The sequence below is a fragment of the Pseudorasbora parva genome, chromosome 3 (genome assembly GCF_024679245.1).
Source record: "Pseudorasbora parva isolate DD20220531a chromosome 3, ASM2467924v1, whole genome shotgun sequence".
Classification (NCBI taxonomy): Eukaryota; Metazoa; Chordata; class Actinopteri; order Cypriniformes; family Gobionidae; genus Pseudorasbora; species Pseudorasbora parva.
Genome location: NC_090174.1, coordinates 39,085,541 through 39,103,758, shown reverse-complemented (window position 1 = coordinate 39,103,758; position 18,218 = coordinate 39,085,541). Strand labels below are relative to the sequence as shown.

Here is an 18,218-nt window from a genome sequence, read left to right as displayed (position 1 = left end):
TCTGCCTGCCCTTCCGCTGCATCAGGAGAAGGTCAACACAGCAGACTCCTTTCCCTCCGGCAGGAGGGAGCTAGCATAAAGGAGTTTGCTTACCGGTTCCTGTTTGCAGCGGAGGGGCTCAACATCAGTCAGACAAAGCTCAGGGACATTTTTAACACCCGCCTTAATGAGCCAGTCATCACCTGGGATATGGAAATGCTGGGGACACTATCATTTTGGCAGTTTGTGAGGTATGTGTATGATCGTGATGGTGGAGGAGTGCCCTGCAGGGGTGGTCTTCCACTTCTTGGGCCTCCCCAATTTTCCCCACAGATTGCAATGTCTCCAGTCCACCACCTACCCGGAGGTCCCCAGTCCGGTGCTCCATGTTCCGTGGAAGGCTACTTCTATCTCAGTCCTAGTGGATTAAGTTCCGATGGGCCCACTTCCGGTGGACTCAGTACCAGTGGATTATGTTCTGGTGGATCTAGTTCTGGTGTTCCGAGTTCCGGTGGTCCTATTTCCGGTGGTCCCTGCTCCGGTGGTTTATGTTCCGGTGATCCCAGTTTCGGTGGTCCCAAGTCCAGACACGGCCTGGAGGGCAGTGATGGGATGCTTCATGGTGGCAGTCCTGCATGCTTGGGAAAGGCACAGGGCCTTACCCAAAACTCCAAAGGTAGTTCCGGTGGTCCCAGTTCCGGTGGATTGTGTTCCAGTGGTCCCAGTTCCGGTGGATCGTGTGCCGGTGGTCCCAGTTCTGGTGGAACGTGTGCCGGTGGTCCCAGTTCCGATCATGTGCCGGTGGTCCCAGTTCTGGTGGAACGTGTGCCGGTGGTCCCAGTTCCGATCATGTGCCGGTGGTCCCAGTTCCGGTGGACTCTGTGCCGGTGGAACGTGTGCCGGTGGTCCCAGTTCCGATCATGTGCCGGTGGTCCTAGTACCGGTGGTCCCAGTTCCGTGCCGGTGGACAAGTAAAGCAAGGAAACGACACCTTACCTGGCATTTAGGTAAAGAAAAAAAAAGTGCCATAATGGATAGCACTCATTCTTTAAGACCTGCAGGATTTCTTTTAAAAGGGTTTAAAAACGAAAGAAAAGACAAGAGGCGACTGTTTTTGAATAGCCTATTGTAATTTAAAATGTTTGTGATTTTAGGCATTAACTTATATTTAAACGTTCTGCGACTTGTGTGAGCTAAATGTACTAGGCTATAGAAATATGAATTAATGAATTGAATAAAATGTTGTTTAATTATAGTATGTTAACCTGACTTCTATGAAAGAGTAGCCTATAGGCCTAAACAAAGAGAATTGCAATTCTGACAAGCCATGTTCAGTACAACTTTTGGATTTTAAATAAAAAATAATGAATAAATGCTGTTTTTGTGGTATGCAACAGCAGATCAGTTGCACACTTCAAACACAGCATGCAGTATGTGAAAGCACAACAGAGCGTGCGGCTCCTGCACCACATACGCAACGCAACACGCACCACACACACACTGCAGACATTTAAATGAGCAATGCAACAAATTTCAGCATTTACCAAACAAATTCTGATGAACAGAATGACTAAATGTGCAAGCTGACATGAGTGCGTTTAACTGATTCAAAAGCAATATACAGATGTTTCAACTGTGATGATGATAAAAGGGAAGGGCTTTAATAAGAAATAAAAGTAAAAGAGGGAAGATCACTGACAGAAGCATCATGTCCATTCAAACTGAAATAGTTTGTAAAAAACGATTTTGAATCAAGTGAATTTTGAATGCATCAAAAATGTGTTATCTGCAGATTGAGAGTCACAAACAATTATGAAAGACAATAGATGAGAAAATGAGGGAAATATGTCTTTACCTACCTCAGGACATTTGTCCTGTTGCTGTATAGTGGAAATAAAGTTTGTCATCACAACAAAAGACGAGTCACCCTAGAAAACAGAACAGAAATGACTTAAAGGAATGCAATTTCAATCCCTAAGCTTAAGCCGGCATGCAGAGTGCCATAATTGACATCCTTTCTCAGTGGTATTTGGTGATGCAGTGGTTGCCTAAGAAATGGAGTGTTTGAAGCTGACTGTGCATGCGTGACTTCAGGCTGCTGTTTTTGACACCATTGCGTGACATGATGAATGTCCCCTTTTGAAACCAAGAACCAAATCCAAAACAAACTGCAAAAAAAAACCATGTACATTGGTTCAGTATTAAATGCTTGATTTACACTCTTTAAAAAAAGATATGGCTATATTTTCAGCTCGCATCAGTGTCAGAGAGGCGGTTGCGTATGTTGAATGTAATGTTTAACCTCAGCCTCAAATAGCCAATGTCATGTCTCTGCTCTGCTATAGTACTTTTAGCTTATAGTGTGACTACAACAACTTACAACAAATAATCATTATCAAGTTATCAACAGTGCCTTCCTGTCTTACTCATATAAGTGTCAAAAGACTTGCAGTACATATTTGTTTGATATGATAAATAGTTATGTGAGTTCAACTGGTAAGGAGTGTAAATTTGAGTATAGTGACAAATATTCTGAATTTTAGAATGTATAAAATTCACATATATAGAATATACTGTATATAATATGTTTGGGATAGATACAATAAATAAATACAGTAATATATATATATATATAAAATAAAAAGTAATGAAATGCAGTATTAGTGCAATATAAAGGGGTCATAACACAGTTTCTGTTGAGTAGGCTATCTATAGAGTAGTATTGCATGCTTCATATCTCAGAAGAACTCTCAATGTCAATTTATTTTTATACCACAAAATCAAAAATGTCACTAAAGAAGTCTGTTTTGCTTGTAAAGGAAAGATAACCTTGTTCAGCTTCCCAAATAACCCAGCGTTAAGGAGGAAGTGGACGCATTTTTTTTTCTTTTTTTAAAGCAGCATTGGAGTTGTGCAAGTGTGTTTGTTTGTTCCCCGGTCATGAGTCGAAACCACAGGTGGGGATTGAAACTGCATGTTCTGTTGGCAATTGGCAGGTAAATGCATACAATGTAAACAACACAAACAGGGGTGGCAAATTCCAGTCCTGGAGAGTCACGGCCCTGCAGAGTTCTGCTTCAACCCTAACCAAGCAAACCTGTGAAAGTTAATGAAGCTCTGATGGGTTATAGGAAGCTACAGGCAGGTCAGCTTTATCAGGGTTGGAGCTGAACTTTGCAGGACTGAGGCTCTCCAGGACCGGAGTTCGCCACCTCTTGAAACGTCAATCAGAAGTTATCCAGGGATAATGCCATGATGTATTTTGTGTGCACTCGTGTTTCTTTAGCTCCGCACACAGCACCTCTCCACGAGTTCTGCTGTTTTCAGAAAGAATCGGTTCAGCGTATCTGTCTTTTATAAATATGACAAAACTAAACACTCTTCGGAGATATGAAGGATATTCTACAGATACTCAAGATTAACATGAAATTGGCAGAAACTGCATGTTATGTAACCTTTAACAACCACTTTTGATTTGGCAGATCCTTAATGTGATTGCGGACGGCGATTGCGCACAGTTGATTATGCAATAATTTGATCTAATATTTAATGTTTTTTAAATGTTGTAGATTTATGTAGAAGTATTTGCAAGCAAATGAGAATCAATTAAATTATTGTTTATATTTTGAGACCAACGTGATTTTTTTTTGTTCAAATAACGCAAACAGTTTTTTTCAATAACTGAAGAATATGTAAAGTATGGTAATTGGGGTAAAATGCTGTTTGTCACGGCAGGAACAGGATCAAAGCACAGCAGTAAAAGGTTTATTAACAAAAAACTAGAAAAACTCATCTTGACTATAAAATACAATCAGAACAACCAGGAAAACACACCAACAGACAACTGAACTGATCAAAAACATTGGCTGAATCGGAAATCGCCCCCTAAACCCTTAAATAGGGCATTATTTGAGATGCCATTAGTCGTGAAACCATAGTTGACGTTATTGAGTGCACTCACTCAATTCCACGTTGTGTAAACACAACGGCTCTCTGACTTTACGCACTCATTTTCATTCTCTCCTTCAAGTGAACTGCATTAGTGGACTAAAGTAGGGAATAGCGATTGAGGGTTAGGGGGTGATTTCAGATTCAGCCAGGCCTTAAATACGCAGGGCTAAATTAAACAGACAAGACGCAGCTGACATGACTAACAAGTTAATTGATGAACAACGGGTGACATGACTACAACATTGAAACTGATCTAGGGGGATATTAGGGATGAACAGAAAAAAAATCTAAAATTATCTAAAATAAACTCTATACATGAACAAAACGTGACACTGCTTTATAAAGCTTTATTAAAGGGATAGTTGATATTAAAATGAAAATTCTGTCATCCTTTACTCACCCTCAAGTTTCAAACCTGCATGAATTTTCTTCAGCTGAACACAGGGGAAGATATTTTGAAGAATGTCAGTAACCAAACAGTTAACTGGAGCCATTGACTTCCATAGGAAAAACATACTATGGAGGTCAATGGCTCCAGTTAACTGTTTGGTTACTGACATTCTTCAAAATATCTTCCCTTGTGTTCAGCTGAAGAAAATTCATGCAGGTTTAAAAAAAACTTGAGAGGTTGACAGAATTTAAGTGAATTATCCCTTTCAATTATTATGGGGTCTCAATCAATGCTTTCAGAATATTTTTTTAAATAATTTAGTTTCTGTATTTTTCAAATGAACACATTTTAATAACAATTATTGAATACATTTTTTTTAAATAAACACAAAACCACAAACTTTGCTAAATTGATTATTTTGAACAAGTATTAACTTAAAGTATAATAAAAAATATTCAACAAATATTACTTTATAGTTAAATTATTTGTGTAAATACTTGGTATAAAGTAAAGGCTGGTGAGCCTTTTACCCTGTGTGTGCAAACAAACAATACACTTTTATGATGTATTTGCACTTTTTCAATAGATTTTTGTTGTAACATTATACATGTCTTTACTGTCCCTTTTGAACATTTTAAAGTTTAATTTATTTCCCAAAAATGAAAATTCTGACCAAACTTTCAGACAATTTCTATATGAATGAACAATATAGGAGACATTTTCAAGAATATCAGCAATCAAAAATAAACTGTTTGGTTACCCATATTTTTCAAAATATCTTCTTTGGTGTTCAGCAGAAGAAAGAAACTCATAATGAAGAGTAAATGATTTTGTTGATTGTGGGGTGAACTTTTAACCCTTTCATGCATGCTTGCTGAATAAAAGTATTTTAAATGGTAGCGTGTATACATATACATGTATACAAAGTTGTATAGTTGTATAGTTGTAACATGTATACCCTTTTTTGGAGATGATATTATTTGACTATCTATAAGCTCCTGGAGCCACTCCTTTAATTGCTAAGTGATGACGTGTTTACTTTTCTGTCAACAGTCAGTCAGTTTCTTATTACACTGGGTGATTTCTGCGAAATAACTTTACATTCAGAAAATGCTGCAGGCTGTTGGGATAAAGTAAATATTGGCAGGTATTTATTTTCAGTTATTTACTTAAGAAATTATCACCACTGTGTCATATTGTTCAATGTGTTTCTCTGTGTTTCCCTTCTAAACAGCAAGTCATAATTCAGATGTTTATTTGTCTTTGATAACGTTAGCAATTTGAGTGAGAATAACCTGAAACAGTGTGAGCAGGACTGCAAATGTTTACACAATTAGAGTACTTTTATCTATGATTTGTCCCAAACCACAACCATAATGACACTTAAACCGATTCCAGCACTTTGCTGGATGGGCAATTACCCAGTGAGTTACATATATTTGCATTCAGATGTATGTACCTGTATTTATAAAACTAAAAAATATATAGGCTACACCTTAATCAGGGCCCTATGAGTTGAGTTTTGAGGTCAAAATTATGAGACATAACCCACCTGTTCTGGAAAAACATAATCGGCTACATCCCATATCCTCTCATCTCCACTGATATTTGTGTAGGCCACTCCCTTCATCTTGGTGAAGACGGAGCTTATGGCAGTATCCACTGTCTGGTAGCCTTTCTCATACATGAACACCCACCTAATAAAAGCAACAAAAAAAAACAATCCATGAACTACAAAAGCCACATGTAGACTCAAAAAGTCACAAAAGACTGTTATTATTTGTCAAATGCATGAGATTTCATGAAGCCATAACATAATCAGTGTTGGGTAAGTTACTCTAAAGAAGTAATTAATTACTAGTTACTAATTACATCTTCAATAGTGTAATTAGATTAATGTACAAATTACTCTCTCCAAAAAGTATTTAATTACTTATTACTAATTACTTTCTAAATCCTATATCAACATCGACTAGTTAAGTGATTCAAGGATGGACATGAAACGGGTCTTTTAATTTATTCAAATACAATATATAAAACTACATTAATTATTCTTAATAACTGACCAAAGTTTTACATGTGAGAAAGATATATAAAAACATGCATTTTAAAAGTTTTGATATTAATTCAACTATTGTATTATATACAATTGTTCCACAGTCTATACACCGTATTTAGTTCAATTACATGTAAATAGAGTAATCCCTTACTTTACTGTTTCAAGGGAAAAGTAATTAAATTACAGTAACTAATTACTTAGTAACTATTTACACCCAACACTGAACATAATATACGACTTGTAATACATATATTAGCAAAAGGCTTAAGCAAAGGGCTACATTTAAAATATTTAGCTTATTATGGACTGATATATTCTTCTTGTTGACAATATTTTACAAGTATTTTTATCTTAATTAATTGTATGAAACATTTTATTTGATTCTGGTTCTGAAAAGCCATTCTTTATTTATTCATGAATTCTCACAACACAATTTGTCAATATTGAACTTCTGTCCACATGTCAGTCAACAGCAGACGATACGATGCGACAAAGCTGGTTTTGACTTTCACCCAGAACTATTAGTCTTTTTATTGGTTACTGGTTGATAATAACAGTACAACATAGCACAAGTGCATTATTTTATTTAGGTAAAAAGCATATCTTCATGATTAAACTGGAATGACATATGGCTGTTTTATAGTTTGTGTTTCAGAAAGTGTCATGTGTTCAAACTATCTTGCGACATAAAAGTAGGATGAGTCAATACGATTTTGGCCTCATGCCATCTAACAAGACATGGCAAACCTTATTCTTCCAGTTAAGCATGACTCGCCTTATCATCTGACACACCTAAAGATGGCAATGGCATACTGCTCCAGACAGACCAAACTGGCAAAACAAATGCTACTGCAGTGTTTATCGACTTTATCAGTTCAGATTACCTGACTACAAAAACAAACAACTTCTACATGACAAATAACAAAAGAGCTCTTCACTTTAAAGGGTTAACTTAGTTCACCCAAAAATGAAACTGATGTCATTAATGACTCATCCTAATGTCGTTCCACACCCGTAAGACCTTCGTTCCTCATCGGAACACATTTTAAGATATTTTATATTTTAGTCCCAGAGCATATGCAGTCAATGCCCACTTTACTGTCCATGTCCAGAAAGCTAATAAAAACATCATTCATCAAAGTAGTCCATATGTGGCATCAGTTGGTTGATTAGAGTCTCTTGAAGCATCGAAAAAACATTTTGGTCCAAAAATATAAAAAACTACGATTTTATTCAGCGTTGTCTTCTCCTCCATGTGCCTCCAAAAAGAATCAAACAGTTAATGAATCAGTGAATCGATCAATGATTCGGGTCGCCAATGTCACTTGATTTCAGCAGTTTGGCAGTTTGACACGAACCGAACTGCTGAAATCTCGGCGACCCGAATCGTAGTTTTTGATATTTTTGGACCAAAATGTATTCTCGATGCTTCAAGAGACTCTAAGCAACCAACTGATGGCACATATGGACTACTCTGATGATGTTTTTATCAGCTTTCTGGACATGGACAGTAAAGAGGGCATTGACTGCATTATGCTCTGGGACTAAAACACTCAGTTTCAGTCAATCTCATGTCAATCTTGAGTACCTAGAGTAGTATTGCATCCTTCATATCTCCGAAAAGTCTTTAGTTTTATTATATTTATAAAAGAAAGATAGGAAAAAGAGCGCCTGGCGTATCGTGTGGGCGGAGCTAAAGAATGACGAGCGCGCAGCTACTGCATGAGAGATTGCTGAAAGCTGTCATCCTCAAGCGTGGAAAAGAAAACGTTACTCTAATAAACCATGGCTATCAATCAGATTCAACTAATACATATATGATCCAGAATCAGATCCGGTGGATGAAATAAAAATTAACAGGAGAAACAGCAGCAGCAGGACGTCCGTATGGTGTGTGTTTAAATAGATTTGTTTAGCTGACTAATTTGTCTGTGTGTTTATTGTAAAACCACCCAAACATAAAGCTAGGCTAGGGGACGTTCTCAGAATCACTGCCTGCTTCCAAAGCAGGACCAAACCTTTATCGCTGGGACCGCTCCGTCAAAAACACACTTCTTGTTGATTTGGTGAAGTCCTGTGACAGCAGTGACCGTGGAGATCCACTGTTGCGACATGACCGAAGCGTGATGTGACGCTTCTCGTCATTTCTGCGTTCAAATTGGTTCAAATGCAGCGCTGCCTTCCCGGAATGCTGTGTGGGCGCATTAAAGTCGTTTGATGTCACCCATAGGAATAGAACCATTTCAGAATGTTTGGAAACAATGGGCACCAGGATCCTTCCGGGTAGCAGAACGCGAGCGGCTTCTATTGACAAACTGAAGAGATCCTGCCGGCTACTGTAAACAGTTACATAGTTAAGAACATTGTTGTTGATTAAAGTTGAAATTATGATGAAAACATGTAGTGTTTGGGGATGCGCCGTCAGATATACAGCAAAAGGTGTAGGATTGTATTGATTTCCTTCAGAAAAAAGTAAATATATCCAGCAAAACCTGTGGGTGAGGAGGGCGAGTGGACGTCGTCAAAAGAGGCACTACAGAGAAGTATTCTCAAAATGGTCCATCTACAAAATCATAGCAGAGCATAATTATCTTCAGCTGGGGAAATTCAAGACTAATATTAGTAAACTTTAGATCTCGTTTAAAGATCGAACTCATTGCCAGTCACTGCCTGAAGTAAAAGTAGGAAGAGACCGAACTTCTAGTGTCATGTAGGCTAATCGAATGTCAATGGAAGAAATAGGAAAAGCAAAACATAGTTTTCAGGCTGATGGATGATTGATGCGTGTACCACATTGGCTTCATCATTACCGCGAGTTTGGTTTGAGTGAATGCCTAACGGAGTTGTCAACAGCACGCTATCCTTCTGACCGTCAGAAGCTCACGTCTGTGCCATCTGATCCGACCCCGACTGAGCAACAGAAAACCAGCCTTTTTTAGTTAGATAACAGGGAAATAGACCATCTACGATAGCTTAACATATTGTAAGTCAAACAGCAACAGTCACTCAAATAACTACTCAATGTAGGCTGAGGCTCATTTAAAAATTAGGGTATTAGACTAGCGCTACATCTACTGGAGCAAGGTTAGGCATTTCATGTATTGCTATCTCCTGAATTAATTAATCAGTCCCTCAATAATCATGTTAACTGTCTGAATCCCAAGCAATTTACTAGCAGTGCCATTGGAACGCTTCGGCTTTTGCCACTCGGAAGATTGTTTATTGCTGTTGTGAAGTCATGGTGAATTGTCGTATAAAGTGGAGCGCGGCCGAGTGTGCGGCCCATACAAGGACCTTCCGCTCTGTCGATGTCAAGCCGACCCATACTCGCAAAAAACTCTCTGAAACTTGTGAGAAACCAGAAGGAGTATTTTTGACACAGAAATACTCCATCAAACGTCCAACTTGAAACTTTGTCTATGTTTAGGATGGGAATCCAAGTCTTTAACAGTGTAAAAAGCTCAGTATGCATGAACCAGCATTTCACCCACCCTTTGAATATTGACAGACAGTTGATGGCATTTTGACTTTTAAGTTCATGGCTGCCGTCAACTGTCTGGTTACCAACATTCTTCAAAGTATCTTCATTTGAAAGAAACTCTTACAGCTTTTGAACAACATGAGGGTGAGTAAATGTTGAGACGTAAATTGTAATTTTTTTAATTATTATCATATTATATTTTTTTATCCCTTTGTAGGAGATACAGTAAAATAAGCTAGAAATTGGTCTTTATAACCTAATAATTGTACCAGTATAAATTACTTGTTCTTTTACAAATTAGTTATTGCTCCAATGGCCTTATATGCAGTATTTAAACAAAAAATAATTCAACATTTATTTGGTTACTTGTAATGTAAATTGTATTGCTTTTCAAATAGGGTTTGGGAAAAAATTGTAAAAATGTCAAATATATATATATATATATATATATATATATATATATATATATATATATATATATATATATATATATATATATATATATATATATATATATATATTTTTTTTTTTTTTTTTTTTGACGAAGATGATTTCTAAATAAAACTATAACAGGAGCTGGTAATCCCTACGTTATGGGGACAAAATGTCCCCAGAAAGATGCCAATATCTGAAATCCTTGTCCTTGTGGGGACATTTTTTGGTCCCCATGAAGAAAACATCTTATAAATCATACAGAAGTTTTTTTTTTTTGAGAAAGTAAAAATGCAGAATGTTTCCTGTGATGGGCAGGTTTAGGGGGAGGGGCAGTGTAGGGGGATAGAAAATACGGTTTGTACAGTATAAAAACCATTACGCCAATGGAAAGTCCCCATAAAACATGGAAACACTGTGTGTGTGTGTGTGTGTGTGTGTGTGTGTGTGTGTGTGTGTGTGTGTGTGTGTGTGTGTGTGTGTGTGTGTGTGTGTGTGTGTGTGTGTGTGTGTGTGTGTGTGTGTGTGTGTGTGTGTGTGTGTTGTAAATTATTTATATATATATATATATATATATATATATATATATATAAAATTGTTGGCGATTGGCGATTCTTCCTCTTGTTCAGTCATGCAGTGTGAACTCCTCTGTCATCAAACCATCGTGCAGTGTGAACACAGCAGTGACTGAATGATACCCCAGATAGTCATTCAGTGTGAAAAGAGCAGTGACCCGACGAGTTTGAAAATCGTGCAGTCTGAACTAGGCTTAAGCAGGGCTGGACTGGTAATTTGGCATGCCGGGCCCGGTGGGCCGACGCACTTTTGGGGCCGGTATAGTGTTTAAAATTAAAAAAAAAAAAAAAAACACTGTTTTTTTTCCACTGACAACATGCAGCGACAGCGGCCCATTGGTTTGTTTTCTGAATTGACAATTCAGAAAAAGGGGAAGCGACCTCCCCTCCATATTAGGCGCTTTTTTTCTATTTATTTATTTATTATTTGAGCGCATGGAACTGCAAAAGGAGAATAACCGCACAGCACAGCCGCTGACGAACGTACGCTGCGTTTAAATACTGCTCTATGAACGGCACTTTGACTTATTTAGTTTTATACAATCGTGTGATATGGAAACATTACAGTTCCCTTTATCGAGGGAACTCGCACTGCGTCATCGTAGATGACACATCGGGGAACGCCCTCGGCGTGACGCTGCTGAGTTCATATCAAAAAAGTCCAATCTTGATTGGTGTTGCGTAATGACGTAACGAGTGACGGCATACCCGGAGGTATAAAGGGACGCCGGCACAAGCAAACGCAGCTTCCTGCTTTCAGCGGTCGCGCTCTGTGTTCTGTCTGTCTATTTGGTGTTGTTTGTCCCGTAGGGCTTATTATATCATTAGATATGGCGAGCGAGCAGTTTAGACGGTGTGTGCCTCCCTGTCCGCGCTTTATTTCGGGCACGGACACACACCAGCTCTGTGTGCAGTGTCTCGGCATGCAGCACGCCCGGGCCGCTCTCGAGGGAGCGGCTTGCGGCGAATGTGATAAGCTGCCGCTGAGAGTACTGCGCTCGCGGCTGGCGGTCTTTGACGAGGCCGGTCAGCCTCGCGAGCCTCGCGGTTCTGGGCCCGCTGTTGCCGAGGCAGAGCGGCGCCGCAGGTCGTGGGGCTCGCAGCTGGATCTGTCAGCGGGATTAGGGAATGTTGAGGCATCTCTCAGTGTGAAGCGCTTTGGGTGTACAGTAGTACATTTGAAAGCGCTATATAAATGCCTCATTCATTCATTCATTCATCTCTCTCTTCCTCTGACGATTCAGAGGATCTTCCGCCACGTGTGGAAGCCCGCGCTGCGGCTTCTTCCCGCGAGGCGGAGGATCAGGTGCTCATGCTGTCCGATTCTGAGGGATCGTTGACAATGAGCACCGAAGCAGGCGCAGTGGGGCAGTCGCCACCCCACTCGCAGGCTATGGAGGAGCTCGTGGAGGTCTTGACTCGCGCTGTGGCCAAGCTGAGCTTAGATTGGCCACAAGAGGAAGTGCACGTCCAGCCGCCAAGCAAGCTGGACGAGCGCTTCTTCAAGCGTCGAGCCCAGCCTCCACGCCGGGGTCTGCCGTTTTTCCCCGACCTGCACAGTGAGCTGTGCAGGGCGTGGGAGAAACCCTTCTCAGCACGTTTGACTACGCCCCCTGCACTTGACTTCGCTAACGTGCTGGGAGCGTCTGAGAAGGGATATGTTGCGCTGCCGAGGGTAGAAGAGGCGCTCGCGGGCCACCTCTCTCCCGAGACAGCAGCTTCATTGAAGACCCCGGCATTGCCCTCGAAACCATGCCGAGAGACTTCGAAGCTGGTGGCGAGGGCATATAGTGCGGCTGGTCGCGCTGGTGGGTGCCTGCACACTCTTGCGGTTCTGCAGGCCTACCAAGCGGACTTGCTGAAGGAGCTCGATGAGGGCGAGGGTCCCTCTCCGGAGGATGTGACTGAGCTGAGGAAGGCAGCGGATTTGTCTCTTCGTGTCACCAAACAAGCGGCCCGTGATATCGGCCGCTCCATGGCGGGTTTGGTGTGCGCGGAGAGGCATCTCTGGCTGAACCTGTCGGGGATCAGGGAGAGAGACAGACACTTTCTCCTTGATTCCCCGGTTTCGCCTTCTGGCCTTTTCGGCGGCGCTGTGAGCACCGTCGTCGAGAGGTTTCAGGAGGTGAAAAAGCAGGCGGCCGCTCTCAGCCAGTTCATCCCTCGCCACTGGGGCTCCTCCAGCAAGGCTGCCTCGAGCGGGCAGTCTCGGCCAGCAGAGGGCTCCTCGCACCGTGAGGTGCAGAAGCAGAGCGTCGCTTCTCGTGCCCCTCCTGAGGGAGCTTGGCAGAAGAAGCGACGCTCTCGCGGGAAGTCTTCAAAGCCGAAGACCGACCTGAGGGAGGTTATTCAGGCCAAGAAGGCTTCCAAGCGGTCCTAGCTGCGGCAGGACCGCTGAGAGCTGTCCCCCACGGGGCGGAGCGACCGAGGTCGTTCTCCCCCCGAGGCTCTCGGGAAATCGATGTTGTGCTCTCGCAGTCAAAAGGGCTCCGGACCACGTCGTTTCCCCATGTTCGCGCGCGGCTCTGGCCAGCACATATAAAATCTGCGGCAGAGCAGCGATTGCGTTCACACACCGAAAATCTGCCTCGATTAGTCCCTGCCGGTTATCCGCTTCAGGGGGTCGAGGCAGAGGTTCGGTTGATACCCCAGACCAGCCTCGAGAGGCTGGTCCCCTTATCAGAGTATCTCGGCGCATGGTCATGCCTTCCGAATATCTCTGTGTGGGCCCTGCGCACTGTAGAACGGGGATACAGACTGCAGTTCAGAGTTCCCCCCCCGAAATTTGGGGGGATAGTCTGGACAGTGGTCGGTCCCGAGCAGGTGGGGGTAATGGGGCAGGAAGTACGCTCTCTGCTGGAAAAAGGGGCGATAGAAAGGGTCCCCCCGCCAGAAAGGGAGGTCGGGTTCTACAGCCGGTACTTCATAGTCCCCAATAAGGATGGGGGGTTGCGTCCAATATTAGATCTCAGGCTTCTGAATCGGTCTCTGAGGAGATACAGGTTCAGGATGCTAACCATTCCTGTTATCGTGAGTCAGATCCAGTTCGAGGACTGGTTCGTCACGATAGATCTAAAGGACGCTTACTTCCATATTTCCATCCTTCCCAGTCACAGGAAGTTCCTGAGGTTCGCTTTCGGGGGCGAAGCGTTCCAATATCGGGTCCTTCCCTTTGGCCTAGCCTTGTCACCTCGCACCTTCACGAAGTGCATGGATGCAGCCCTGGCTCCGCTAAGACTCCAGGGCATCCGGGTACTGAATTATATCGACGACTGGTTGATCATGGCCAGGTCGTACGATATGGCAGTTCAGCATAGAGATGCTGTTCTAGCACACATGAGGTGTTTGGGGTTGAGACTCAACGCGAAAAAGAGCACGTTGACGCCCTCCCAGAGAATTACGTTCCTGGGAATAGTGTGGGACTCGGTAACGATGCGGGCACACATGTCACCCGCACGTATCGAGACCATACGGGCGGAGGTCTCAAGTATAAGGTTGGGCCACAGCATCACTGTCAAACAGTTCCAGAGACTGGTGGGTCTCATGGCAGCAGCGTCCAGTGTGATTCCACTCGGCCTGCTCCACATGAGACCGCTACAGTGGTGGCTGAGAACCAAGGGGTTTTCTCCGAAGGGGAATCCCTTTCGTATGATCAGGGTAACGCGCAAATGCATTCGTTCCCTGGTTATATGGAAGAAACCTTGGTTTCTGTCCCTGGGGCTAGTATTGGGAGCATCGTGTTGCCGGAAAACCGTTTCAACAGATGCATCCCTTACTGGTTGGGGCGCGGTCATGGAAGGCCGAGGGGCGAGAGGTCCTTGGACAGCCCAGCATGCTTCATGGCACATCAACTGCCTAGAGATGCTGGCTGTCTGGAAAGCTCTGAGGAGTTTTCTCGAGGACCTTCGCGGCCACCATGTCCTGATACGATCCGACAACACTGCCGTGGTATCGTATCTAAATCATCAGGGGGGTCTGAGATCGCGCTCTCTGTACAGACTGGCGCATCAAGTCCTCCTGTGGTCCCACGGGAAACTGTCTTCTCTCAGGGCAGTTTATATCCCGGGGGACCAGAACCAGGGAGCAGACATCCTGTCGAGGCAGGGGCTGAGGCCCGGGGAGTGGCGTCTCCATCCAGAGGTGGTGGAGGCCATATGCGAGAGGTTCGGCCGAATGGAAGTGGATTTGTTTGCGTCTCGAGAGACGACCCACTGTCCACTTTGGTTCTCCCTCAGGCATCCGGCTCCGTTGGGCCTGGATGCCATGTCACAGGCGTGGCCGAGGCTGCGTCTGTACGCATTTCCCCCGATTGCTCTGCTCCCGGGAGTTCTGGAGCGGGTTCGCCGGGAAGGCATTCGCCTGCTTCTGATAGCACCCCGGTGGCCGACCAGGGTATGGTTCTCCGATATTATGGACCTGCTAGACGACCTTCCATGGCAGATTCCTCTGAGGAGGGATCTGTTGACTCAGGCGGGGGGCTCGATATTTCACCCCCAGCCAGAGTTATGGAACCTGTGGGCTTGGCCCCTGAGGGGGCAGAGCTCATAGAGGAAGGGCTGTCAGCAGGTGTCGTGGAGACTATACTCAGCTCCAGGGCTCCTTCCACCAGGAAGCTGTACAACTTGAAGTGGAGAGTGTTCTCCATATGGTGTAGAGACCGTGAAGTAGACCCAGTGAACTGCGCTGTGGCTTCAGTACTGGAGTTTCTGCAAGATCGGTTTTCCGCCGGGCTTACCCCGTCCACACTTAAGGTGTATGTGGCAGCGATAGGAGCTTTCCACGCACCATTAGGTGAAGGACCTCTGGGGAGGCACCATCTGGTTGTACGGTTCCTCCGAGGAGCGCGGAGGATGAGACCTGTGGCTCGTTCTAGGATCCCTGCGTGGGATCTGGCAGTGGTTCTCGAAGGGTTGGTTGAGGCCCCCTTCGAACCGCTGGAGTTGGCTGAGGCCAAGAACCTCACGCTTAAGGTAGCTTTTCTCTTAGCCATCACCTCTCTGAGGAGGGTGGGGGACCTTCAGGCATTGGCAGTAACACCCAATTGCTTGGAGTTTGCCCCAGGCAACGTGAAAGCTATCTTGCGGCCGACCCCGGGATACGTCCCCAAGGTACCGTCTAATGCGGTACGGTCGGTGGTTCTCCAGGCTTTTCATCCCCCACCTCATGTGACGGCAGATGAGGGCAGGCTTCACCTCCTCTGCCCGGTGCGGGCATTGAGGATTTATTTGGAGAGGTCTGCCCAGTGGAGGAAGTCAGACCAGTTGTTAGTGTGCTTTGGTCCACCTAGGAAGGGGCTGCCTGCAGCGAAACAGACAATTAGTAACTGGATTGTCCAGGCAATAGCAACGGCCTATCAGGTGCGCAACTTGCCTTCACCTATAGCCGTGAGGGCTCATTCTACCAGGGGCATGGCCTCCTCGGTAGCCCTCCTTTCCGGAGCTTCTCTGCAAGAGATTTGCGAGGCGGCTGGGTGGGCCACACCGCATACCTTCGTGAGGTATTATAGTCTGCACCTCCCGGTGACGCCAGGCGCTAGGGTGCTCGCCCCCCTGATTATGGTTAATTAATTTTTTCCTTCTAGGGCACCTTTAATGATACAGAAAAAAAATATATATTGTGATATTATTACAATTTAAAATAATTGGTTTTCAATTTATTATACTTTAAATGATCATTTATTTCTGTGAATTTTCAGTATCATTCCTCCAGTCTTCAATGTCACATGATCCTTCAGCAATCATTATAATATGATGATAAAGTTGGAAAAAGTTCTGCTGCTTAATATTTTTTCATAACCTGTGATACTTTAAAAAAAAAAATAGGCTACTTTGATGAATAAAAAGTAAAGAAAAGGAAAAAAAGAAGCGAATGCATCACATAAATAAATGATAATTTAAAGTATAATAAATTGAAAACCAAATATTTTAAATTGTAAAAGTATATCACAATATTAAAAAAAAACACTTTTATCCAAAGCGACTTACATTGCATTGAAGGTACACATTTTACATAATTTTCAGTTCCTGCTTTCCCTGGGAATCAAACCCGATATATATAATATTATAATATTATTATATAATATATATATAATATTTATATCGAATAAATATGTGTGTGTGTCATTTTAGATTTGTAGTGTTTATTTTACAGTGAATAAATGTTGTGTTTCTCAAATATAAATTCCTTTTAAATTTTAGGATGGGGGTCCCTCACATGAGGATAATCATATTTGGGGAGTCCGTGGCAGCTAAAAGATTAAAAACCTCTAGCTTAGAGCACACAAATTCTTCACTGGTGCTCAGTGGACTACTCAGGGTTGAATTACATTCTCAGTGTTTGTTAACATCAGTTAAAGTCTGTTTTTTTGTTACCCATGTATGACTATGACATCTTACCGCTCAAACAAATGTTTGCTTTTATAAACAAGTCTATATGCATAAGTGTAGGCTATCCTTTACACAGACTAATAGTTATCTAATACATACTAAAGGCCAGCTTTTAGCTCTAAGACTGGAATGGAGCTGTTGCCTGCAAGCCATTACAACTTAATCAGACACAATGAAAAGCATCTGCATACTTTTAAGCAGCTCAAGCTCACTAAATAAATCTCGACTTATTGTAATTTTCTTCAAAAACATGTCTGTCTGTTTTAAAACAATAACAGTTTGATGGTACGGTGCTAGTTAGACTAAACAATACATGACAGCACTTAACTGTTCAGTCCAATACAAAACCGTTAGTTTGTTTGCATTCTGTACATTTTTTGCTCTTGTTGAAGCATGTTCAGTTCTGTTCATCATATTTGGGTTTTCCTCTGCATTTCTTTCACAGTTTTGTTTTTAAGAATAAAAGACATCTCTTACCCAATGATGTAGGATAGAACGCCCAGCTGGATGATTCGGCACACAATTGCTACTCTTCTGTTCCTGACCAGAACCTGTCGAGGGGTTTCATACTCAAAGAAGAAGTTTGAAAAAGATCTCCCCATGGATTTCATTTTTATAATTGAAAGGAAAGGTAGAAAGGTGTGACAAATCCTCCTTTCTGTGTTCTTGAGATGTCCTGGAAAACAATGTAAGATGTGTATAGAGTGCTGATCTTTGACTTCCTTGCCTCCCCCAGCTTTATCTCTCTCTCTCTCTCTCTCTTCTCTCTCTCTCTCTCTCTCTGTCTCTCTCTCTCTCGCTCTCTCTCTCTCTCTCTCTTCTCTACTCTCTCTCTCTCTCTCTCTCTCTCTCTCTCTCTCTCTCTCTCTCTCTCTCTCTCTCTCTCTCTCTCTCTCTCTCTCTCTCTCTCTCTCTCTCTCTCTCTCTCACTCTTCTAAACCAAACACTTCTAAAGTACACCACC

The 18,218-nt window shown here is 42.8% G+C and overlaps 1 protein-coding gene across 2 annotated transcripts in view; it reads right to left on the bottom strand.

Annotated features, from left to right (window-relative positions):
* p2rx1 (purinergic receptor P2X, ligand-gated ion channel, 1) overlaps positions 1-17,997 on the bottom strand; it is a 29,574-nt gene extending 11,577 nt beyond the window's left edge. For both annotated transcript variants that reach the window (XM_067438772.1, XM_067438773.1), the window contains exons 1-3: positions 17,732-17,997; positions 5,874-6,018; positions 1,839-1,907 (exon numbers count right to left, since the gene is read on the bottom strand). In XM_067438772.1, the coding sequence (XP_067294873.1) occupies positions 1,839-1,907; positions 5,874-6,018; positions 17,732-17,865 (348 nt within the window). In that variant the 5' untranslated portion in view covers positions 17,866-17,997. The remainder of the gene's footprint in view (positions 1-1,838; positions 1,908-5,873; positions 6,019-17,731) is intronic.
* Positions 17,998-18,218: the final 221 nt, after the last annotated feature.